At 33.0% G+C, this 23,658-nt stretch overlaps 6 protein-coding genes across 9 annotated transcripts; 3 read left to right on the forward strand and 3 right to left on the reverse strand.

Moving 5' to 3' along the window:
* The first annotated feature begins 166 nt into the window (after positions 1 to 166).
* On the forward strand, positions 167 to 4,250 carry LOC117211553 (dynamin-1-like protein). The gene is made up of 7 exons (XM_033455551.1): positions 167 to 558; positions 706 to 1,270; positions 1,385 to 1,632; positions 1,732 to 2,448; positions 2,737 to 3,058; positions 3,139 to 3,350; positions 3,440 to 4,250. Exons 1-7 carry the CDS (start codon positions 457 to 459, stop codon positions 3,494 to 3,496), a joined length of 2,223 nt encoding a protein of 740 aa, XP_033311442.1. The 5' UTR covers positions 167 to 456; the 3' UTR covers positions 3,497 to 4,250.
* On the reverse strand, positions 4,124 to 7,018 carry LOC117211554 (SET and MYND domain-containing protein 4-like). The gene is made up of 5 exons (XM_033455552.1): positions 6,946 to 7,018; positions 6,726 to 6,828; positions 5,523 to 6,375; positions 4,746 to 5,388; positions 4,124 to 4,645 (listed from the first exon to the last, which is right to left on the reverse strand). Exons 2-5 carry the CDS (start codon positions 6,740 to 6,742, stop codon positions 4,137 to 4,139), a joined length of 2,022 nt encoding a protein of 673 aa, XP_033311443.1. The 5' UTR covers positions 6,743 to 6,828; positions 6,946 to 7,018; the 3' UTR covers positions 4,124 to 4,136.
* A 192-nt stretch (positions 7,019 to 7,210) lies between these two features.
* LOC117211559 (V-type proton ATPase 21 kDa proteolipid subunit-like) lies at positions 7,211 to 8,694 on the forward strand. The gene is made up of 5 exons (XM_033455570.1): positions 7,211 to 7,480; positions 7,682 to 7,730; positions 7,848 to 7,931; positions 8,051 to 8,444; positions 8,509 to 8,694. Exons 1-5 carry the CDS (start codon positions 7,420 to 7,422, stop codon positions 8,539 to 8,541), a joined length of 621 nt encoding a protein of 206 aa, XP_033311461.1. The 5' UTR covers positions 7,211 to 7,419; the 3' UTR covers positions 8,542 to 8,694.
* Positions 8,695 to 9,178: 484 nt separating this feature from the next.
* LOC117211561 (carnitine O-palmitoyltransferase 2, mitochondrial) lies at positions 9,179 to 11,988 on the reverse strand. The gene is made up of 7 exons (XM_033455571.1): positions 11,743 to 11,988; positions 11,618 to 11,658; positions 10,951 to 11,509; positions 10,337 to 10,870; positions 9,776 to 10,265; positions 9,506 to 9,698; positions 9,179 to 9,396 (listed from the first exon to the last, which is right to left on the reverse strand). The coding sequence occupies exons 1-7, from the start codon at positions 11,785 to 11,787 to the stop codon at positions 9,264 to 9,266; spliced, it is 1,995 nt and encodes a 664-aa protein (XP_033311462.1). The 5' UTR covers positions 11,788 to 11,988; the 3' UTR covers positions 9,179 to 9,263.
* A 316-nt stretch (positions 11,989 to 12,304) lies between these two features.
* On the forward strand, positions 12,305 to 15,786 carry LOC117211494 (mesoderm induction early response protein 1). 4 transcript variants are annotated; one of them, XM_033455432.1, is made up of 5 exons: positions 12,305 to 12,950; positions 13,057 to 13,192; positions 13,440 to 14,507; positions 14,580 to 14,707; positions 14,938 to 15,786. In XM_033455432.1, coding segments are annotated over exons 1-5 (1,956 nt in total). In that variant the 5' UTR covers positions 12,305 to 12,948; the 3' UTR covers positions 15,560 to 15,786. The 4 variants fall into 4 exon arrangements, with proteins under 4 accessions (XP_033311323.1, XP_033311325.1, XP_033311321.1 ...); XM_033455434.1 differs by having other exon boundaries at positions 14,913 to 15,132; XM_033455433.1 differs by lacking the exon at positions 12,305 to 12,950 and adding an exon at positions 13,276 to 13,355.
* A 692-nt stretch (positions 15,787 to 16,478) lies between these two features.
* On the reverse strand, positions 16,479 to 23,008 carry LOC117211493 (nucleoporin NUP188 homolog). The gene is made up of 5 exons (XM_033455429.1): positions 22,796 to 23,008; positions 22,456 to 22,666; positions 21,894 to 22,358; positions 21,683 to 21,807; positions 16,479 to 21,611 (listed from the first exon to the last, which is right to left on the reverse strand). Exons 1-5 carry the CDS (start codon positions 22,822 to 22,824, stop codon positions 16,736 to 16,738), a joined length of 5,706 nt encoding a protein of 1,901 aa, XP_033311320.1. The 5' UTR covers positions 22,825 to 23,008; the 3' UTR covers positions 16,479 to 16,735.
* Positions 23,009 to 23,658: the final 650 nt, after the last annotated feature.

Below are 23,658 nucleotides of genomic sequence, written 5' to 3' on the forward strand. Positions count from 1 at the left end.
GTAAGTTTATACTCTTACTTAATGATTTTCAGATATGTACAGTTATTATAAAAGGATAACAATTTTTCTACAAAAATTATTTGCATATTTGTAAATTACTTAGAAACGATTCTTTATGTATAAGATTTAAACATAAAGTACGTTTGTATATGTAGCGTTAAATATCATAGGATGCGTACGCGTGTGGACTATTTGAGGCAGAGAATGGGTGGTTGGAAACAGGAGGTGTAGAATTGTTGTGGTGATTTTGGCGAAAGTATTTGCATAGTAAAAATTAATATAGTGAACATTAACACTTGCAAATAATTGTATTTCCCTTAAAAATACTTTAAATACTATTGTTGACGCATGTAATTATAGTATTATAGTAAAAGAGTATTTTGCACCGGCTCGTAACGCATAACTGTCTTCAGTCAAGCAAGAATCGATTTACCTTGCGATTATTCTATAACTATAATGGAAGCTTTAATACCTGTAATAAATAAATTACAAGATGTATTTAATACCGTTGGCGCTGACGCTATACAGTTGCCTCAAATTGTTGTACTTGGAACACAGGTCAGTTAATTTTTAAATGGCAAAAAAATAATTGGTAACTACAACCTTAATTTGAATATTTTTTCTTTTTGAATTTAAAAACATACACTTTCTAAATTATAAATAATGTCGAAATTCTTCATTAAATATAACATTTTATCTGTTTAGAGTTCAGGAAAGTCATCTGTAATTGAAAGTTTGGTTGGTCGGTCTTTCTTACCACGAGGTACTGGTATAGTTACTAGGCGTCCTTTAATATTGCAACTTGTTTATGCACCTAAAGATGAGCGTGAACACAGAAGTGCAGAGAATGGAACATTAAACTTAGATGAATGGGGCACATTTTTACACACAAAAAATAAAGTCTATACAGATTTTAATGAAATCCGTATGGAAATAGAATCTGAAACAGAACGTATGGCTGGATCTAACAAAGGAATTTGTCCAGAACCAATTAATTTGAAGATATATTCAACATCAGTTGTTAACTTGACCCTCATAGATCTCCCTGGTATCACAAAGGTACCAGTTGGAGACCAACCAGAGGATATTGAGGGTCAAATACGACAACTTGTATTAAAATATATATGTAATCCTAATTCTATTATATTGGCTGTTGTTACTGCCAATACTGATATGGCTACAAGTGAAAGTCTAAAGCTTAGCAAAGATGTAGATCCAGATGGAAGGCGTACATTAGCTGTTGTTACTAAATTGGATCTGATGGATGCTGGTAGCCTATTATTATTATTAACATCTTTATTATTATAATACTTATGTGCTGTTACTTAGAATTTTTAATTTATTATAATAATTTGTAAAATCATCATACTATATATCATTCTAGGAACTGATGCTATAGATATATTATGTGGTAGAGTCATTCCTGTAAAATTGGGAATAATTGGAGTAGTTAATCGTTCTCAACAGGATATAATGAATAACAAAAGTATCCAAGATGCATTAAAGGATGAAGCTGCATTTCTGCAACGTAAATATCCTACTTTGGCAAATAGAAATGGAACTCCTTATTTAGCTAAAACATTAAACCGCTTACTCATGCACCATATCCGGGACTGTCTCCCAGAATTAAAGGTAATAATATGGATTTTGATTGCTAATAATTTACAGTACATAGCTAGAAAAAATTAAAAGTAAACATAATCTGGTAGAACTTATATTTTTCAAAAACAGACAAGAGTAAATGTAATGGTTTCACAATTTCAAACCCTTCTTAATTCATACGGTGAAGATGTTAGTGATAAAAGTCAAACTTTACTTCAAATTATTACTAAATTTGCAAGCAGTTACTGTTCTACAATTGAAGGAACAGCTAGAAACATAGAAACAACGGAATTATGCGGTGGCGCTCGAATTTGTTATATATTTCACGAAACATTTGGGAAAACACTAGATTCTATACACCCGCTGGCAGGTCTTACAAAAATGGATATTTTGACGGCGATTCGAAATGCAACTGGTCCACGACCAGCGCTATTTGTACCAGAGGTTTCTTTTGAATTATTAGTTAAGCGACAAATTCGAAGACTCGAGGAACCCTCATTACGATGTGTAGAACTTGTACACGAAGAAATGCAAAGAATTATTCAACATTGTGGTACCGAAGTACAACAAGAGATGTTGCGCTTTCCAAAATTGCACGAGCGTATCGTTGATGTTGTAACGCATTTATTACGTCGACGTCTTCCACCTACTAATCAAATGGTTGAAAATTTAGTTGCTATAGAATTAGCATATATTAATACCAAGCATCCAGATTTTCATAAGGATGCAGCTCTTGTGTCATCTTTATTAAAAAATTCTAATGTAGATCATGTAAAACATAATAGGAAAGTTCCTTCTACTACAAGTACCACAACAAATACTCAAGTAATAGTTTCAAATGAAACAGTAAGTAATTATTGATAACATTCACAATTGTGTTAGAATATTTCAAATGTAGTAATCATTAAACTTATATAATAGTCATAAAACATGTATAATCAGTGTATTTACCATCATTCATTGTTATAATATTTTCAAAAATATTTTTTTAATATTTAATAATTTCTCAAACGTATTTTTATAAAGATATGATTAATACATAATTTTATTTTATTTCGTTATTAAAACATTAATATTCCCTGATCAATGTATTTTGTGTGTTGTGTAACTAAATGCATATAACGTTCCTAACAGAATGTAAAGTCAATCAATAATCAAGATGAAGTAGCATCTTTTCCTGAGCAGAGCAAGGATCAACAAGGACATCAAATGGTATTAAGCAACTGGTTGTTAAACAATCTTATGCCTCAAGGAAGAACTGATTCGACTAGTTCGATTGATGGTTCTCCAGTAAGAAATCGTGAGAACAGTACTTCTCCTCACCAAAATTCAAACCTAGTAATTGAGATGCAGAAAGCATCTCCACAACAGAAACCAGTAAATCTATTGCCGGAAGTACCAGTACAAACATCTCGTAAACTGAGCGAGCGAGAACAACGAGACTGTGATGTAATTGGTAAGGATAGAAATGTAGTACACTTTTCTAGAAAATAATGTTTTATATTGTTTCTATTTATATACACCTTTCCTTTACAGAAAGATTAATAAAATCATACTTTTATATTGTACGAAAATCTATACAAGATAGTGTACCAAAAGCTGTCATGCATTTCCTAGTCAACTATGTAAAAGATAATTTACAAAGCGAACTCGTAACACATTTATATAAATCAGATCACGCAGATGTTCTTTTAAATGAAAGTGAACATGTTGCTGTTAGACGCAAAGAAGCAGCAGATATGCTAAAGGTATGCAGACAGAAATAATAATAATTTTGTTCTTGATATAAATCTAAATTGTTAATCTGTTTGTACATTTTTCTCTTTCTTTGTTACAGGCACTAACACAAGCTGGTCACATTATTAGTGAAATCCGCGAAACGCACATGTGGTAACTTATTTTATATATTATTCACATGATTAATTTATAGTACAATATAGACAATTTGATGGTTTAATAGATAAATTGACAGATACGATCACATGTACGTCTAAACACTGTATATAATTTGTATTTTTCGTTCAGGTAGTATTTACAATTACAACAATAATTTTTAGGATTTTAATGTACATTTTCTTTTAGTTTTATTTTAGAGATATAAGAAATAAAATATACAGTCACATGTGCATTTATAGTAAATATCGATATTAAATGATCAAGATATTGCCACTTACAACAATGGTGCTCATACCACAGTTTTGAAAGCCTTACCAAAGTTATGCGAATGTCTAATTTACATTAAAACATCAATCATTCTATAACTACGAAATGTAAGGGCAAATGTAAACGATTATGAATGCTGAGCAGTTTATTATATTTTGTAACATTTTGCATCACATGAAAAAATTGAAAAATGAATAGTAATCTATGCAAAAGATATATAATATAAAAAATTTTGTTTTTTTTTAATACTTGTGATACAGATCCTAAGTCATGTGTACGATTGCGTGTTCATGTATGTGTGCATATAATGCATATATATATATATATATATATACACACACATATTAATATTTTTTGCTGATTTATTGTTATTAAGAAGTACAGCCAAACTGATTGTAACACTGAATAATACATTGTTGCGTTTTGATAGCTTCCATGTTTGGTGTGGTAAAACACTTTTCAATAAACTGTATATGCTCAAGCAATTGAGGGAGGGCCTGTTCATAATGACCTTCATACATTTTAGAAATGGCATCTAATCTTTTCTCAACTGATTTTCGAAATTGATTCTTTATTTTTTTTAAATCGGTTTTCTTATTGCACTTACAACATTGTTTACTCGATACGTTTTGCGTATGTTTTTCGTCTAATGTGATTGTACCGATAATTTCTGAACACATCTTGCATTTGTAATTCATTGTTTCGGGTAGCGGAAATTGCCAATTTTGTGTACAAGCTTCGCATGTACATAAGAAACAATACTTTTTCCATAAGTATTCAAGCCTTGATAACCTTTTCTCGCTAAGCCAGTGTGGCCCATAACAATCAAGAATCTCAGTACCCTTACCAATAAAACGCAATGTTCTTAGCACAACTGTCCCTGTCGAAGATTATTTATTATATATTATTATTAGATTATTTATAATATATAAAACATAAGAAATCATTAATTAAAAGCAATTAAAAGCACATTTTTTTACCTGACGGATAAGAATGACGAACTACGTTCGGATAACAACTATGGTTTATAAGACTAATTGAAGGATAAATTGCTCCACCTATATTTCTGGGTTCCCAAACATGCGTTTTTTTATCATATATATTTTCTACAATTTCATAAGCATTGCAATTAATAGCCTGCAAGTTATGCAACATTGCTACTGCCAAGTAGATAAAAGATTCTTTTAAGCAAATAACGTCCATTTTACTCAAGACAAAAGTAAAGCACTTCGCTAAAAATATAGCTTCAATAGCACGAGCAAGATTTATACTAGATTCTATCTTCGTACACTGAGTTTCTAAATTTAATATAGTATGGTAATCGTAAGTACAATAAGCTTTATTTATGCCTAAATCTTTATATTCCTTATTTTTTATTGTAACATAATCTCGGAGGAAATTGTCATTCATAAAAGGAATTCTGCTTTTTTCCGTATTGTTGTTAATTTGTTCAGTACTTAAAGATAAAAACGCTGAAATTATCATTCTATACGCTAGCAACAAATGCGATGTGTGTTGCATTGATTCAAAATCATTTCCATAGAAAGCATCAAATATAAAACATTCGTATTGATGATACATTTGCCACGCTTCTCTGCGACATTTTTCCGAACAGAAAGATACCTGTAGAAGTACAGACTTATTCATATTTTTAAAATAATATATTAACATCATGTTAATAGAATAATAAAATACGAGAAGACAAACATGAACATGAAACACGATAAAAACGAATCAAGATTATTTATATTACTAACTGTTTGACAAAAATGGCAAGGAATTTTAACACTTTCGCTCGATTTAAGAGTAATATGACAGTGCAAACAATTTCTATCGAGCGCTTCTTTATTTGTACTGAATGCAAATGGTGTTTCGACAATAAGAACAGATCCTGCTTTGATGTTTCTGGTAGCTATGAGATGACGACCTCGTTTCTCATCAAATTGTAGTTCAACAGCATCCGAACAACTTTTAAGAATGGTATGTTGCTTCCCATCAACGATCGGTATCACTGATGCATTTTTTTCTATTAATGCATTCTCGAAGGTAACACTTTGACTTTTATTGTATTTTTTACGCAATCTTTTGTCCTGAGAAGATGATACTTTCAAATTTTTATAGCATTCACGCTCTAATTGGATACATGCTTTTCTACATTCCGAGAAATCGTTCAAATATTCAGTAGTTTTATCGTGAAGGTTTTCAGGAAGTGCAAGCATGCATTCGCAATATTTCAAGCATTTTACGAAAGCTTTTGAATTATAACAATCTTGTGCGCAATCTAGAAGCGCATCCAGGAACAATCTACTATTTACACTGGCCTTAAACAGTGTTTCAGTAAGGATACTACTTTTATCTGTCTCTTCGTGCACAATTCCATCCTTAGCTATTATTCCGCGACTTTTCCTGTAAAGTTCTGCTGCTTTAATATCATCCTTACCCCTGTATGATTCGACTATTTTTACGTTTTCAATATAGGGTATGTCTATAAGAATCTTTATCATTCCCTCCCTATCTCCCTTTTCAGAAAATTCCTTGAAATGATTTGCATATGGTTCTACAATTGCAGCATTATAAGCAACTTTGAAAAATTCGCTGAAGTTGATGTACCTATGACAAATTTCAATCATTTATACGTATTCAATAATAAAATTAATTTAATAATTAACGCATAATTCATATAGCCATGTGCATAGCTAATTTAGATTTCTAAATGTGCTAGTGGAAGTTAATAGATGATAACTAACGGAAGACCGAAATAGTTCGAGTAATAACTTTTTAACTTTTACACATGTATTTGCGGTGGTATTATTTTTTACTCGTGGTATTTTAACGTATAAATTAAACCTTGTCATTAATTTATGTGCTTACAAACTTAACTATAGTTCAGTTTTGAAAATAAGATGCAAAAGATATTTTTCTAAATGTATAAAAGATCATAAGAAAAATTGTTTGCTTACCCTTTGGTAAAAGACATGATTTTATAAAATATTGATAAATTATGTAATTATCATCAAATTAGCAGTTGCACGTTTATTGTAGATACATAACAAGACGAATGAGCTGTAAGGAATTCTAAAATTAGATCTTAGATTCCACGCTCAGACGTATAAATGATACCTATCATTGCATTTTAAATTTAAGATTGTTATTAAGAAATAACACATTAAACGTACTAACACTATTAATACTATTGTCGTGCATTACCAGCTTTTAGTATTTGATAAAATTTCAACAATAAAATGGATATAACCAAATTTGTAAAAATAAACAAAAATTAATATAATGCATATATTTCAATATTTCTAGTGATCTACAAAAAATACAAGTGTATGCTTATGAAATATTTTAAGTAATTCTAAATATAACAATTTGCAAATTCTGTTAGAAATTAAAATTTAAACATTGATTTTTAATACAACTTTTTTACAGTTGATGTCACTAGTGTAGGTAACCATCAAGAATACTAAACGTCACATGATAAAAACGGGTGTGAGCGCTGTTCTCTTACTTCGTACATGAAATGTTCTTATTTTAAATATTTCGAAAACACTACGTTGTTAACATATATTTTAAAGTTGAAATTATTCATTTGTTAGCGTTTTCGTATTTCTCTTAAGGAAAACACGTAAAACAGAAATTAAAACTAACACAATGAGATACATCTTGGGCACTACTTTTGCAGGCACTGCTTCTGCAACTACTCTAGTATTAGGTATTAATTGACTTTTATCTATTAAATTATTAAATATATCAATTTCTCAAATAAAATCAAATATTACAAAAACTAGTTATTCAAAGTGAAGCAAATTTGTTGCAAATTTTATTAACAAGAAACTGATTATAGACATTTTACCTTTGTAAAATTTAGTATGTCTTAAATATCTTAAATATCGTAAATAATGCTTTATTGCAGTATTGTATCATGTATTTACTGGAAAAGGAGAGCGTGTTAGCGTCGCCTGGTAAGTAAGCACATTTAAGTTAAATATAGTTTTTATTCAAAGTTCCAAAATACAAAAAGTTATAAATATGTATATATGTATGTATAGAAGGATATTTTTATGAGACAACATTATTAGGTTTTTAGAAAATACATCACCACACATGTGGGCAACTCTTGGTATTGGTCTTGCAGTTGCTCTGTCTGTAGTTGGTGCTGCATTGTAAGTTTTATTCTTTTATAAATATATATAACACACCCTCTTATATATATATATATATATATATATATATATATATATATATATATATATTGGACAATAATATGAATTCATTGTTTCAGAGGCATTCATACAACAGGAGTTTCAATTATTGGAGGTGGTGTAAAAGCTCCAAGAATCAAAACGAAAAATTTAATTTCTGTAATATTTTGCGAAGCTGTTGCTATTTATGGATTAATCACTGCCATTGTGTTATCTGGAATGTTAGATGAATTTAGTTATCCTATTCAAAAGGAAGAAGTTCGTAATCAAAATTGGTTAGCCGGCTATTTAATATTTGGAGCTGGCCTAGCTGTTGGTCTTGTTAATCTCTTTTGTGGTATAGCCGTTGGCATTGTGGGTTCTGGTGCAGCTCTTTCTGATGCAGCAAATTCTGCTCTTTTTGTTAAGATTCTAATTGTAGAAATCTTTGGCTCTGCTATTGGACTCTTTGGATTAATTGTTGGAATTTATATGGTAAGTTACTCATTAAAAATATTGCTATGTTTAAAAATATTAATACATTTTTTTACATTTATAGACGTCTAAAGTAAAAATGGGAGATAAGGTATAAGTTTAAAATAAACAGAAATGCTATGAAAAAAACCATGAAGTATTTTTTAGAATCACAACATTTCATTCCATATTTAGTGACAATTAAAAAGAAGATTAATACAAAAGAAACTATTAAAAGAAATAGTGTTTATTGAAAAGAAAATAAATACTGGAAAAGATGTTAAAAAGCATAATTTGTTTGTTTAAATTAGTATAAAAAACCTTTATACAAGGTTGTTATTTGTTGTTACAAGAGGTTCCAGGGAGATTTCAATTTGAATAGCTGTTACAAATTAATAACTTAGATATATAGACTTTTGTGTATCAACCATGTGTATAAATAACTATTTCTGCTAGTGTAAAGTTTATTGCTGTAATGCAGTCTTTTGATTGGCGTTCTGAGTGCGTTATAGCGCTCTCTCTTTCAAATGTGTCTACTGTATATATCTTTTTTAACCGAAATATTACATTAAATAAATATGATACTATGTTACATTCATTAGTATATGTGTAAAATATACTATGTATAATATTATTTATGAGCTGTCTTATCTTTATTAGATAATACAAAAAATATACTTCTTTGTTTTATAATAGTACAAAAATTCTTAACTAATACATTGTATAAAAATTCAAGATATATAATATATAATATATATATATATATATAACCAACAATATTAAAAATTTTTTTCATCCTTAATACAATAATAATTGGATAATTGCACATATGTAATACTATCATTTCCCACAAGTCATTATAGAATGAATGTTTTTAAATGCCTTCTCCAAGCATTTTACATATTCGTTTGCGTTATTATTCCTTTTATAACTTGTCACAATAGCTCCCAATCTTTCATCTTGAATCATGTATCTAGGCATTAGAATAATGTGTTTCAAACAAAATATTCAAACATTCCATATATGTTATTAAATTGCAAATATGATGCTTGTAAAAGTAATAAAGAAGAAGTATATCTTACCCAATTCCATATCCATTGTTTACTACTGGTCCAAAACCACCAGCACATATAGCTGGATCTGAAAGAGTTGATGTAGATAAAATATTATGATTTATATTATCATACGCCGGATCCGAAAAAATAGCTGGTTTCGGAGTATTTGAATGCTCCCAAATTTTTTTTAACGCAAATAAATGTCTATCAAATCCTTGCCCTATAAGGAAATATGTGAATAAACTTTCAGTATCATTTCAATGTTTATTGATATGAAATTTAATGTTTTATAATTACCCATAACAGCTTCCTTGGAGAGTTTATTGTGAACGTTACTGCAATTAATTATTAAATTTTTCAATTCAGATTTGGATAAATTATTATTCTTTTGAGCTATAGCTTCACATGCTTTTTTCGTTTCGATTGTGCATGATCTCAAAGTTTCTGTTCGACCATGTTTAAACGCTGCTGTACTACAAGATTCATACGTTGGTACTACACAGTTTCTTTGATAATATAAAGCTAGCTGGAAAGCTAACTGCATAATTGCATCAGGACTTACACCAAATGTTTTACACTCATTTTTACCAAATTCATTAAATATCATATGATCAACACTTAATTCTCCTATCCATTCTCCAAATTTTTCCTTTTGTCTATTCACAATATTTTGTACTTTGTCATCTATGACAAAGTTGAGTTTCTCGACTTCTACTGCTCCTTTTTGAAGATATTTAATATCATCAGCACAGAATTTTGGTTGTTTTGTTATGTCATTACCTATATCCTTAAAATGAGAAAAGAAAAAGAAATGAAATTGAACATTAAAAACTTATTAATTCATTTCTACACAATTACCTTCAAAAATCTTAAGACAGCTACACCATCTCCCCATGAATGTTCAAAATTTATTCCAGCATATCCATCGTTTGTAACAATTAAAGAAAATGATTTATCAAACCACCTATTTGTTCCATCCGCATGGAGATATGTCCTAATTAACTCATTATAGTCACTTCCAACATGCATGTCATCTAATATCATTGTAAATATAGCAGAATCTATTTTTTGTAAAATTTCTTGGTTACCAATCTGTGACAAATATGCTCTTGTGTTGGCCCACAAGTCACGTTCTGATGTTGTAAGTATTCCAATAGGCCTTTCATTGATGGATATGGTAGCTCCTAAAATAGATTCTAAACAACTGGCTATTTCCTTTGGTTTACGAATATAGCCATTTTCATCTATTACATTAAAAGAGTAAAAGTGCCCTTTTCTCATGACAATTATGTTTTTGCCAGTTGCATTCTCATAAATTTGATCTTTTTCTGGCTTTGGTAATCTTGTTGTATTAAATAAGTTGTGATATTGTGACATATCTAATGGAAAGGCCTGAAAAAAATTTTTTTATTTGGGATAAAAAAGGATTATTTCATAGTATTTATAATTCATGTAGAACTTGTGATTTTTACCTTAAATAAATAAGCTCCATACCAACTGAATTGAGGAGGTAGAAGTCTTGTAATAGTATGGTAAACATTATTCTCATTTGTTTTAGGCTTTAAATAAAATACTTCAGGTCGTAAAACATTCTCTTTTAAAGACTTCATAAATCGTAATGATGATACAATAAGATTTGTGGCTTTTACTAATTGTATATTATGTTCTGGATTTGATGCTGGATTAAGGACTAAGAAAGGATTATAGTTGATAGGTAAAGGTCTACGATCTCGAAGATACATATCAAACCAAGGTTCACTAATATAGCTAGTATCACGATTTTTAGTATCTTTTTCAATTAATTCTTTATGCAATCCAATACCATCTTTAGTCAAAAATTCATTAACATAAATTTCAGTTTTTTCTAATTGTTCCTTAGATAACAATGGTTTTTGTGCATTTAGATACCTTCTACATGTATCCTCTAATTTTGGAATAGGTAAACGTGGTAGAGATGGTTGAAAATGCATTGTTGGAGTCTTACTTTTTTCAATATATTGATATGCTTCATCTCCTTTTACAGATATACTTCTGTAGAAAAAATATATGTATATATATATTTCTCTCCTTTTCTTTTTTATGGTAAGAGTATAATGTTTTACTTATTAGTAATATATTGAATATTCAAGTGTTATTTACCTTGGAATTTGTAAAAATAATTCTACTTTACCCTGCTTAATCTAAAATATAAATATTTTATTGTAATCATAAAATCGTTGTACATAAATTATATTTTAAATAAACAAAGTTGGCGAATTTCTTACCAGTTCCTTTTTAAAATAATTACGTTTGAATACAAAAGGCAGCATATTGTACTTATTCTGTAGTTTTTATTTATACTGGCACACACTATATATATATATCAAACTTTATAAAAATGGATCTATAAATTATGACAAGTAAAATTGTAATAGACAAAATATATTGAGTAATATCTTTTTTACGTCAATACTAATTTAAATAAATGACACTCATAAATCATTCTTAAAATAATCGTTAGTATTAATTTTATTGTCATGTAGAACAATGTAGAAGAAAGTGTGTATAGCATATACATATATAATATATATCCATTATTCATAGTATTACAAATACATTGTCTTTTTTCTTTTTTAATTAAACATATAAATATGTATAAGACTTATATATGTATATGATTTAATATATATCTATACTATGTAAATATTAAGAATTAACGAAAAGTTAAAAGTTTATAAGGATGCATTTACAAGAATTGCCACAAAAGTATTTATTTAGGAAAACACGTTTTTCAACCAATGGTAAAACACTTTCTACATAATCGTAAGTGTTCGTGATTGGTTGTTCTAACGCGTTTCATGAATTTCCCGCTTTTCAGAATGATATAGAAGCGTAATGGAACATTTGATGAATATAAATAATGTATTGTGCATTTTTCAGTTTGTTTCCTCAAAATTTGTTAGAGTTCTGTATGATTTTTTTTGATACGGTTGAGACTGTTTTGTCATTGATTAAAAATGTGCCTTAGAAAAATGTTAGATATATCATAAAACTTTTGTGTGAAAAAATTTTCTATTCTTTGTGAATATGTACATTGTAATCAAAGATTCTTAGTGAGGTGTAGTGAAATTCGGAATAGTACGGAGTGCCAGAAACAAGAAACTAGAATACAGTTAATTTGTATCATATTGTTTGTTAAAAAAAATGAGTGGTTATCGTGAATGTAAATGTCAGCATTAATGTCATAAAAATTTAAGGTTACATTCGTGTTACAAGTTGCATATTACATTCTCTTAGTATTACTTTGTTTATATGATAAAAGTGTTTATAAATAAATTATTGAAACCAGAGAAAATCTACAACGTAGGTAGCTCAAGAACACTCTTCTTCATCATTTTGATAGTGTGCATCGCTCAGTGTATTACTTTAGATACAGCCATCTAACATCTACGTGATATGTTTCAACTTTGGTTACTGCAAAAAATATAAACATGTTAGTATAGATGAATCAATGAATAGGTTTTGATATATTTGATAATCAATGACTATTCTAAAAGAAGAATATGTAAACAAATTTTTATGTACTTAATAATTTATAGGGCAGATCGAGATTATGAAATGGGTCCAACTACAGAAATGATGGTAAATGATTTTGATGATGAACGGACTTTAGATGAAGAAGAAGCTTTAGAAGGTAGTGAAGATTCTCACAACGAGTTGTCCAACTTACAAAAGGTATAATTCTGAAGTGACAGAGTTAAATATTTAACATATGCGATGTTCATTTTGTAACAAGATTCTGATCCCAACTATTCTAGGATCAAGCCTGTGAAATGAAAAAATCAAGCCCATAAATAATTACAATTATGATAAGTTTCTACAACACTTTGGACTCAAAGTGCGTTCTCGTAGTGAGATTCGTATGTTTAGTCGGTTTGCTATATGTGGCATAGTAATCATTTGTGTTCTTGTCTCCTTTCAGGAAGGTGATATGCCACTAAAAGACCTACTTGCGATGTATGGATACGGGGACCCGTCTACAGAAAACTCAAACAGTTCAGACCAAATGCTAATCCCATCTGGAAGCGGCGATCCAGAAATTGAAGAACAGTATTCAGATAAGGGAGATAACGACGCGGATGACGACGAAGATGATGACGAAGCGGATGCAACTAGTAACGAGCCAGATCTCAAGCAATTTTACACAGAGATGTTGGTAAAAGGAAAAGATTCGTCATCGTTGGTGTCAGGATCGACGATGAAAGGAAGTAATACCAGTGATGTAGGTACTGGAGACAATAACAGACGACACAGAATTCCCGATGATGATGAAGACGATGAAGAAGGTGAAGGGGAAGAATGTTCTATGATCGATGGTTGTAGTAACAATGAAAATACAAGGACGACTTCAACAATGGGTGGCACTACTACTGCCAAATGCAGTAGCATAACCGCGCTTGCTAGCTGTACAAACGATAATACGGGAGGTGGAGTAGAAGGTAGTGTTAGCAGTGGTATAGTAGATGGAGGAGAAGATGGAATAGTTAGCGGTGGTATAGGTAGCGGTACGTCAAGATTATTGCGAAGCGTTTCACGACCACAGAGCGAAGAAGAAGAAGACGATTGCGATTATAGTCCAGACGAAGAAGAATGGAAGAAGACAATCATGGTCGGTATTAATTACCAAGCGGCTATACCAGAAGGTCTCTGTCATTACGACGATGCTTTACCTTACGAGAATGAGGACAAAATGCTGTGGGATCCCAGCCACATACCCGAAGAGGAAACTGAAGAGTTTTTAGAACGGGCACAGTTACCAGCTGTAAAAGGTGGTTCTCTGCCGACAGGATCTCATATTAGAGACGACGAGCAAGCTTTATATCTATTGTTACAATGTGGTTACAATCTCGAGGAGGCATTAAGAAGACGAAGAATGAACGTCGTACCGCCAACGGATGCAGTTAGTCTTTGGTCGGAAGAAGAATGTCATAATTTTGAATCTGGATTACGAAGTTACGGAAAAGATTTTCATCTTATACAGAAGAATAAGGTATGCATCAACCTCGAACTACTTCCCAGTAGCGAGAAACAATTGTACGTAACATAAGGGTCATCGTAACAGGTTCGAACGCGATCTGTTGGCGAATTGGTGCAATTTTATTATCTTTGGAAGAAAACGGAACGGCATGATATATTTACATATAAGGCTCGCTTAGAAAAGAAGAAGTATGCTTTACATCCTGGTATCACGTGAGTATTTTCTCTGATTTACACAAATAGAATTAATTGTTTAGAAGATCAAATGTTTATAAATTTAAATTGCCACAATGATCGAATATACTGTATTTATATCTTTTTTTTTCTTTTCTTTCATTAAATCTTCATTAAATTAAGTTTCAATGAAATCATATACTTTCTGTTGTTATATTTTTATGTTACGATTGAAAACTTGAAGTATGACAAGATCGTTGAATCGTAAGCAGGGACTATATGGACCGATTTCTGGAAGAACAAGAGGGTGTTCGCGATCGTAGCAGTTCACCAAATGTTCATTGCTTATTGTATGGTGATGCGAAACGGCAAAGGTCAACCGTTAATGCTCCAAACAATGACGAAGCAAAATCGGCGGAACCATGGGATGGTACCGTAATTGATCCTTTAGCAGATTCGAATGGACCAACGCCAGCACCGCCGCCACTCCCTCCTCCACCTCCACCACCACCGGTATCAACCGCTGTGACTGTATCGTCCTCAGGTTCAGTTTCAACTACATTGTCATCATCTATATATTGTACTACGTCAACTCGTCATTCCGAATGTTCACCGTCCGATTCTAGCTACACTAACCCACATATGTGGTCGAATTTGACGTCTCGAAGTCACTCTACCTCCTCTATTGTAACGACAATTACGATAAATACGACAACAACTAGCACCGCTCCGATGGTTACGGCCGTTGGAATTACAAGTACGGTTACAAGCAGTTCTACCATCACTTCTGCCGCCTCTAATAATTTCTATCATTCGAGAGTGACGTCGAGAAGCAACGATGTACACGATTCACCATCGCCAGAGAACATTTTACCTCATTTGCCCCCTTAGCGTCGAACACGACTTTCAGGTTTTAAGCCTGGAAGACGTCCTATGTCTTGGTGCGATGTGATCCATTTAACACTCGCGTTATCACTATTGTCGTAACATATAATATTCGTTAATATCATGAATTATATTTTTGTACTGTATCGTATAAATATGATTATCGATCGATATAACAAACAAAGCAAAGAACAAGTTTTTCGCAAAACTAAAATAAAATGATAGCAAAATAAGTAAATCGAAAAGATAATTAAGTAGGATAAGTGGCACGTGAACGTGAATTACTATAGCTTTTTCCATTTTCTGCTTTCTACTTTCCGACAACTACTTCTGGTTCCGTAGATGAGGTTCATACAGGAAGATGAGTTTAAAGTATTTGTACTTTACAAACTAATTAAACGTTATTAACGTTACAAATGGCAGGATTGTATAAATTGGATGCAAAATTTATGAAAATAATTATACTGTTGTCGTCTAAGCACTAGGGATGTGCTAGAATCCCATAGTCAGGTTGGGCCCCAAAAGTATTTGGAGACTCGAGAATATCGGGATTCCCGAGAATTTCGACAATGTGGACTACATTTTAGGACTAGCTCTGTTGATACTAATGACAAAGTGAGTTCGGATTCAGAAAATTCTTAACAAATCCCGATATTCTCGAAATACTTTCGAGACCTGATCTGACCCGACCCGATATTTTTGGTTCTCGCACGTCTCTACTAAACACGTGTCTAGCTCCTGATACTACTAAGTGTACAAAAAAAGCGATCTATAAGTTTGATGAAAATCAAAATTTCGATAATCTTTTAAAATGGTTAAATTAAATGAAATTTAATGAAAATGTACTTATTTCTTTTTTTTTTTCTTTTGTATTTTCACCAAGGATACACAACATGTTAGACGACTCTAAATACTTTGGTCGTCGTTCTATCATATTTTATTTATAAGAAACAAATTTTAAACAGCACATTTGTGTATCCTTGCACTTAATTTCTTTATCCTTTACACACGCTGAAGACGTAGAATTATATCTTAAATAAAAAATCGTTACTTTATTGTGAATTTCCATATATACTATAAATAATCATAAATTTTTACTTCTTTTGTACGATGCCGAATATTTTCCTGTCGTTTTCTTTCCTTTTTCAAAGAGTTCAAAGATTTATCGCAATCTCGATGCTGTTATGGATACTGTGTTAAATCTAGCGATTCCACCACTGTTTTCAATAATTTCCTCATCAAAGGTAAAAACTGTACACTACTGATATTTGTTGTGAATTTTCCCGTAGTTAATATGTCTTCTACAAGTTCCTTTCTTTCTGTCTCTTTTAATCTGGCGGGTAAGACAACTTGATTGAAGTCAACAGTTTGTTGAATAGTTCTTACGCTTTTGGCGTCGGGATTAATTAACGATCCTTTAACCTGCCAATCGTCGGGAGTACCTCGATGTTCCAGAAAATCGAAGAAAACTCCTAATTCGGTCACCGTTTCGCGCGCTATTAGCTGACGATCTCGAAGTGCGATTCTTGGACTCCTGACCCCTTCTAGGGCTTGACACAAGATTAACACGAGATTGACTTCAAGAGCGAATCTCGTATTATTTTCGTCCATAGATTCGAACCAAGGGTCGCTAAATTTTTGATATTTCGCTACGACAGGGCTGTCATTTCCGGCAGACACTCCTTTCGTTACGTGTCTACCGCTTGTCAGGGCCGTTGCTCTTGACAGAATAGTATTTTCACAAATAAGTGGATCGTACGGTCTCCGCACAAGTCTTGGGCTACTTAACAGTGGCACAGTTACATCTAGGCCACTAACGTACACCAAAAATTCACTCGCTACGTTGGAAGATGATCTCGAAGTGGAACCGGATGCCGCATGGATAATCCTCCTTAAATCTTTGCTCGAATGCATTCGCCGATCCTCTGGCGCGGCATGTTCCCATTCCTTCTTAGCGGAATCTGATTTATCTGGTTGGCCACCGAGAGAAACGGACAAAGTACTCACAGGTTGAGATCGAGAATGCAAAGCTTGCGTAAATAACTGTGTCGAGCTGATTATCGTGCCGTAAGTTAATCGCGGGCCGGAACTCATGCTCATCTGAGGTGGTCCGAAGTTCATTTCCGCCATGGGAGTATACCAAAAGTCTTGCGTATATATAGTGTCTACGAGAGTGTTTAGTCTTGGTGAAAAGTGAACGAAGCTTAACGCACAAGTTGTGTTTATGACGATCAATTTGTTAACTAGTAATTTTAATTCACCACTTGGTGATCTTTTGTCACAAGACTCCAATTCCTCGGCACTTTCTACGCTGATACCGTCGATGATGAACTTGAGAATTCGCGGTCGCAGTAACAAGTTTACGGTATTATCGTATGCCAAATACATACATTTGATCAGAGTCTCGCAAACGTTTGGCTGTATCGAATTCCAAACGTACGGCTGTGTTGCTACGATATGAATAAGAGCAACGAGAGATTGTACCAGATCGGCAGCAAAAAGATCCGCTGTATGTCTTAACAAGGTCGATGCAACCATTAATTGATATTCGTGAGAATTAAAAAATATGACGATAGATTTTATGTAGATGGTAGGTGTTTCTCTAGTCACGAGTCCTATTACAAATTCAAGACCGAGCGTATAGAGCGGCCACCAATCCTGGCATCGCCACTTTCCATTCGGGCAATCGTTGTACAACGAGTCCAACATACTGTTTCCAATGTCGCTGGGAGGAATTAGGCTCAACCATAGTTTTGCAATATCATTCTCATTGACGGGATGTAGAGTATACGGCGAACGAATGATTAAATTGAGCAAATTAAGAGCGGCCGTACTAAACCTTAAATATGGATACTTTTGCAAAGTAATACCGATGCATGTCATCAATTCCGGTATCATTTGTCGAAGTTGCACGCAGCTAGACTTTCGTTGATGCTTCACAGTAGAACTTCGTTCCACGTAGGAGCGTAATAATTGGGTAACCATGCAAACAGCCAGTGTTGCTGGTAAACTTTCCCGAATCCCGCGAACGGTTTCCGCATTTCTTTCATCGGCATTCTTTTGCGCGATCACGCTATCGATGGTGACTGTTTTGTCAATACCTTTTCGTTCAACCGAGTACTGTTGCTGTTTTCGTTTCTCCAATTCAGTAGCGGCTTCCTTCAACTCCTCTAACTCGCTGGCAGCGATTATACAGGAATGCGATAAAAGATATTCGAGACTCGTCACGTCTTCGCGCAAAGTGCTTTTCACACATTGCACGCATCCGAGAAGTAGAGAAATCAGCGTTTGACGCAAAGACTTTCCATAACTGCGATAAGCTTGGCCGATTTCTTGCATTAGCTGGGTCAATCCCGATTTGAAAATTCTAGAATCATCGACGCACATCTGTTTCCAAGAAGTGATACATCGAAGCGTTAAAGACGCCAGTAACATTGTAATTTTTTGGCTAGAAACATTATAAGATTGTTTGATTCGTTCCAATAACGATTCTAAAGAACGTTGCGTTATCAATTGCGCTTGGGATACGTTAATAGGATAATTCTTTGCTATTCTTTCGTCGGTTAACGTGACGATAAAATTATACCAAGATTCCAAATTAGTTTCATACAAGGAATCCGTAACATTACTATCTCGCTTCTCATTTCTGTTTGACTCTTCGCTATCGGCGTGTACATCGTCCAGTATATATATCGTCAGTTTCTTCCAATAATCCGTTGATTTATCTAAAAGTTTCTTCAGGTTCGTGTTAAAATCGTCTTCCAACGTGGTACTTTTGAATAGCTCTAAAGTAATTATATCCAGCAGATGAGAATAACCTTTCACACCTGGTACTATTTCTCTAAAAAGCGGAGCAAATAACTGAGTCCAAAAGTTCTCCCGCTTTCGAAAAAAGTTAACAAGAATCTCGTTTCTATGATACCACATTGCTCGTAATAACGTCATCGTGCTGTTATACAATTTGTCACACACGATGTTATCTTTTTCATAGATTCGATTTAGGTATTTAACTAGAAATTGTCTGCATCCTTCTGTAAAAAATTCTTCCACCGATCGAGGAAATATTCGTTTGCATTCTGCTGGATGTACGATATTAAATAGAGCTTCCGTCAGGCCGGGTTGCTTTTCTAGGCACACAGCAACCAGTTCAAGAATAGCGACTTTAACATCCGCGACACAGGTTGGCGACATAAGCCCTCTACGAGAGGCAAAGGTCTCTCGTATAGCGGTACCGTCCATACCCATACAAACTAGAAGCGACATAGATGATCCTTCGGCAAATTTTTTCAACAGTCTAACAGCCATCGCTTGCAAAGGCGGACTAAACCAGACATACAGATAATTCACAATTGTAGGCACTATTAAGAGACCGTTTGGTACACGAGGTGAAGAATATAAGGCAGCCTCTAACGGTGACCTATCTCTTATTTCAAGACCCAATGATTTTCGAAATATTAGTAATCTATTTACCACGGACAAGGCTAATTGTACGCTTTTCATCGCTTTGAATCCCTTTCCTCGAATCCAATCTGTTTCCGCCATCATTTTATTATGCAAAGTACGTTCGCCAGTACGAATCAGTTTTAATAATGCGTGTCGTGGTTCTAAATACAGTAAACTATACGCGACAACAAGTTGTAATTCATTACGTATATCCTCCTTTGGTAGACTAGATTCGAGCGCTCTATGAAGGCAAAACATACTTTTTAACCATAAGTCGGTTCTTTCCGCGTCCAAATCGAAATACCAAGAATCTAATTTCGGTAAAACACCTTGCAATAGAAATACCATACCAGGTATTTCTATTGTATATAGAGCTTCCTCGTTATACTTTCGGATTAAATATTTCGATAAAATATCTAGATATGCGTTTAGAATTGGATACGAGTGTGCAATCGTTTCTATAGCAGATAACCACGACGCAATTATACCACCATCGAAAGAAACCGCTTCTGCAAAATCTAATGTTTTTTGATACCGATTATTGAATCTTGGATAAACACCAGCTCGCATTCGCGACAATATTTCTTCCGGATACTCCAACACGAGTTCGGATGAAATACCGATGCAAGCTGCAACTATTTTGTATATGTACATTTTCTCTTCAGGTAATACTGGATAAGAAAATCTGTTTATAATTTCAAAACTTAGTTCTGCTGGAATGACCATACTTTGTCGTATCCATGTACGTTTGGCTAATGTTTTTAACAATTTTAAGCCCTGTGAGACGTGTTCGGGCAAATTCTTATTCATTTCATTAGTTCCTGTAATTCTGCCACCTGCTTGAGAAAAAAGTTGTTCTATCTTGTGATGTAAAGCGTCCCAATAGCTTGCCTTTTGACGAAATATCACTACTTCCCGTTCACTTGACAATATACGTATATTTTCACGAGGACAACCTTCTAATATCGTATACGAGTTTTTGTGAATTGTACATTCTTGTTCGTATGGTCTCAACGGTTTATTATGGTCTCGTTGTCGTGGTATCTCCAATGTTAACGATTGAAGATTATCCAGTTCCATTGCGATTCTTTCGGCACTTAATTCTGACGCGCTCGCCAATCCGATTGCAATGTTCGTTAACGGTTCAAACTCGTATGGAAACTGTTCAGCTGCGAATTTATAAATCAGCCACAAACCATCGTTACGCTCTTCCCAAAATCGGGCCGCAGTTTCACTAAATTGAATTGTAGCAGCTACAGCATTGAAAATATCATTTAGCGCGTTCAATTTATCTTCGTCAACGAAAGCACATACCAAAGTAAGAAGATTATATACACTGCTCCGTACAATTTCAGCATAATGGGTTTTTTCACAAATCATTTCGCTATTCATTAAATCTTGTAAATAATGAAAAACATTCAGTTGTATAGCTTTAATACCGAATGGTCTAAATCGATTCATCGTATCAATATTTTCAGGATCAATGGCATAATTTGCTAACATCCAGGATAAGAATAGTGGACTATCTTGAGGAGAATTGTCGCGAATGCATTTTTGTTCAAAAGTTTCTTGCATACTCTTTCTTACGCTCTGTATCCACTCTTCCATGTTGGGACTATAAAGAAGAAATATTTTTAACATAAAAATTATAGTTCATTCTAGGTAAAAGTATAAAAAAAAACATACTGTTTTCTGACATCTAATGTTACTAAAAATAAAGCTGCTTGACTATACTGTATTTCTTTAATTTTTCTGGCAATTGCTTTTTTATCTTCGTGACTTTTTGTACTTGCTAATCGTCTTGGTTCTCCCTGTAAATGTAAAATTATCAGATTATTAGATATGAGATACTATCCACAAAATATACCAAGATATGTAAACTTTGGGCAATGCTTACTCCGATGCTTTCATAAAATTTCATAAATTCGGTCTCGGCGATATGAATATCGTGAATGATGACCGTTAATATATGCAGTAATTCCCGCATTTCTATAAGGCTACTGTTGTATAATCTGTGTAGGTACTCTTCTGTACACAGCTGCGATCGTATCGGCGGGTTTACTGTTTTTAACGCTTCTATCTGTTTTCGAATAGATTCTAATAGCACTCCAAATAGGACATCATCGAAAAACTTTGCAAATTCTTTTTGATAACGATGCCCTTTATCTTTGTATTCGACCATAAGTTTAAGGCACTTTATCACGGTCATTCTTTCAGAGTAATAAAATTCCCAAATATCGTCGATCAATGCTTTCATCGATGTAAAATCTATAAGTTGCGATGCGAAAGTTTCCGCGCAATTTCGATACTCGTATTTTATAAAATTACATACTAAATCCCATGTAATTATGGCGTCTAAATTCTAGAAAAAGAAAAAAAGAAAACAGAATGAATCGATCATTTTTCACGATAATTAAGGAAAGAAAAATTAGATGCAAAAATTTATTTGTAATACATACGAGAAGTGGAGCCAGTTTACTAATTAATTCGTACATTCTAGGGGATGGATCATTTTTGGGAATGTTTTGAAGCGATGCTTCGGTATATGGCTTAAAAAATAATAGCCCTTCTTTAAGCAGTTTAGTTTCCTTTTTAATTTCATCTTCTACTAATTGTTTTTCACACCGGCACACCGTATCCGATATTAAAAACCATAATTCCTTGCAATAACTTATATTCCATATAACATGAATTCGTCATTCGCGACAGTGATAATATGAAAAAGATTCATTTTTATGAAGCAATAGAAATAGCAAAGATTTCATTAATTAAATAAAATTTCAAATATTATTTACTTACGGTAAACTTCCTACGGTAGGTACTTCCATCTTCAATACATTCGTTTATGTAAAACATGTAAAATGTGTTAAAAATTTCTTATAAGATACTTAAGGTATACGAAATTTAACTAAATATACCATTTAAACATCCTATTTATTCCTATTTTACTAACATGTCTTTAAAACTACTATTATAAACAACGACCGAGACCTAACCTCAATCGGCATATAAAGTCTTTCGTCTGATACCAACGTACGAGTTTTCGGTTAATTGGACGATAGATTTGTATATTCCTGAAACGATGATGTACTAGGGATTTTAGGTTAGTTTATGTTGGTCGCACTGTCATAGATTTCCCGCCAAGAAGTGGCGCGTAGTTACAATTATGGCTTCTCGTTAGTCGAATGAAAGTGATTCTTTCTGGAAAGTTTGTAATTTTTGTACAGAAATTAATGTTGCTAGTATCAAGAAGCAAGTATACCTGATAATATTTATTTTAGCATAATTTTAGGGGGTGTTGAGTGATGTTCAAGAATTATCTTGTAGTGGTATCGCTCGTTTTAATTAATTTTCACGGATGAATAAGTAGTACACTGTGCTATTGTGTGAACGTCAATTTTCGTCCCAGGCAAAAATGAATAAGATCGAAGGAATCATTTCTGTTAGAACCGTACGCAATATTCTTGTCGTAGTCGCCATTACGTACCGAGTTAAAATCGTCTGTTTTGCGTGTAAATCATGATATTTCTCACATTACAGTAACTGACTAGATTACAGTAAAATATGCATATGTTATTCTAAACACAACGAAGATTCGTAGTTCGTAAAGATACGAGCGGCAGGAGTTGGTACCCAATAGACATTAGGAATAAAGATTGGGT

Source organism: Bombus bifarius, unplaced genomic scaffold (assembly GCF_011952205.1).
Source record: "Bombus bifarius isolate JDL3187 unplaced genomic scaffold, Bbif_JDL3187 scf7180000008239, whole genome shotgun sequence".
NCBI classification, from domain to species: Eukaryota; Metazoa; Arthropoda; class Insecta; order Hymenoptera; family Apidae; genus Bombus; species Bombus bifarius.

Excerpts from the sequence above, each read along its gene's own strand:
- LOC117211553 (XM_033455551.1), top strand. The coding sequence starts at position 457 with ATGGAAGCTTTAATACCTGTAATAAATAAATTACAAGATGTATTTAAT. Across the intron at positions 1,271-1,384 it reads ATTGGATCTGATGGATGCTG|GAACTGATGCTATAGATATA; the intron begins GTAGCCTATTAT and ends ATATCATTCTAG. Across the intron at positions 3,059-3,138 it reads ACGAGACTGTGATGTAATTG|AAAGATTAATAAAATCATAC; the intron begins GTAAGGATAGAA and ends TTTCCTTTACAG.
- LOC117211554 (XM_033455552.1), bottom strand. Across the intron at positions 5,389-5,522 it reads CTTGCCATTTTTGTCAAACA|GTATCTTTCTGTTCGGAAAA; the intron begins GTTAGTAATATA and ends GTACTTCTACAG. Across the intron at positions 4,646-4,745 it reads TCGTCATTCTTATCCGTCAG|GGACAGTTGTGCTAAGAACA; the intron begins GTAAAAAAATGT and ends AATCTTCGACAG.
- LOC117211559 (XM_033455570.1), top strand. The coding sequence starts at position 7,420 with ATGAGATACATCTTGGGCACTACTTTTGCAGGCACTGCTTCTGCAACT. Across the intron at positions 7,731-7,847 it reads GAGCGTGTTAGCGTCGCCTG|GTTTTTAGAAAATACATCAC; the intron begins GTAAGTAAGCAC and ends CAACATTATTAG. Across the intron at positions 8,445-8,508 it reads TAATTGTTGGAATTTATATG|ACGTCTAAAGTAAAAATGGG; the intron begins GTAAGTTACTCA and ends TTACATTTATAG.
- LOC117211561 (XM_033455571.1), bottom strand. The coding sequence starts at position 11,787 with ATGCTGCCTTTTGTATTCAAACGTAATTATTTTAAAAAGGAACTG. Across the intron at positions 11,659-11,742 it reads ATTATTTTAAAAAGGAACTG|ATTAAGCAGGGTAAAGTAGA; the intron begins GTAAGAAATTCG and ends TTTATATTTTAG. Across the intron at positions 10,266-10,336 it reads CTGTCTTAAGATTTTTGAAG|GATATAGGTAATGACATAAC; the intron begins GTAATTGTGTAG and ends TCTCATTTTAAG.
- LOC117211494 (XM_033455430.1), top strand. The coding sequence starts at position 13,037 with ATGTACTTAATAATTTATAGGGCAGATCGAGATTATGAAATGGGTCCA. Across the intron at positions 13,193-13,439 it reads AGTTGTCCAACTTACAAAAG|GAAGGTGATATGCCACTAAA; the intron begins GTATAATTCTGA and ends GTCTCCTTTCAG. Across the intron at positions 14,508-14,579 it reads ATCTTATACAGAAGAATAAG|GTTCGAACGCGATCTGTTGG; the intron begins GTATGCATCAAC and ends TCATCGTAACAG.
- LOC117211493 (XM_033455429.1), bottom strand. The coding sequence starts at position 22,824 with ATGGAAGTACCTACCGTAGGAAGTTTACC. Across the intron at positions 22,359-22,455 it reads GTAAACTGGCTCCACTTCTC|AATTTAGACGCCATAATTAC; the intron begins GTATGTATTACA and ends TTCTTTTTCTAG. Across the intron at positions 21,612-21,682 it reads ACATTAGATGTCAGAAAACA|TCCCAACATGGAAGAGTGGA; the intron begins GTATGTTTTTTT and ends TCTTCTTTATAG.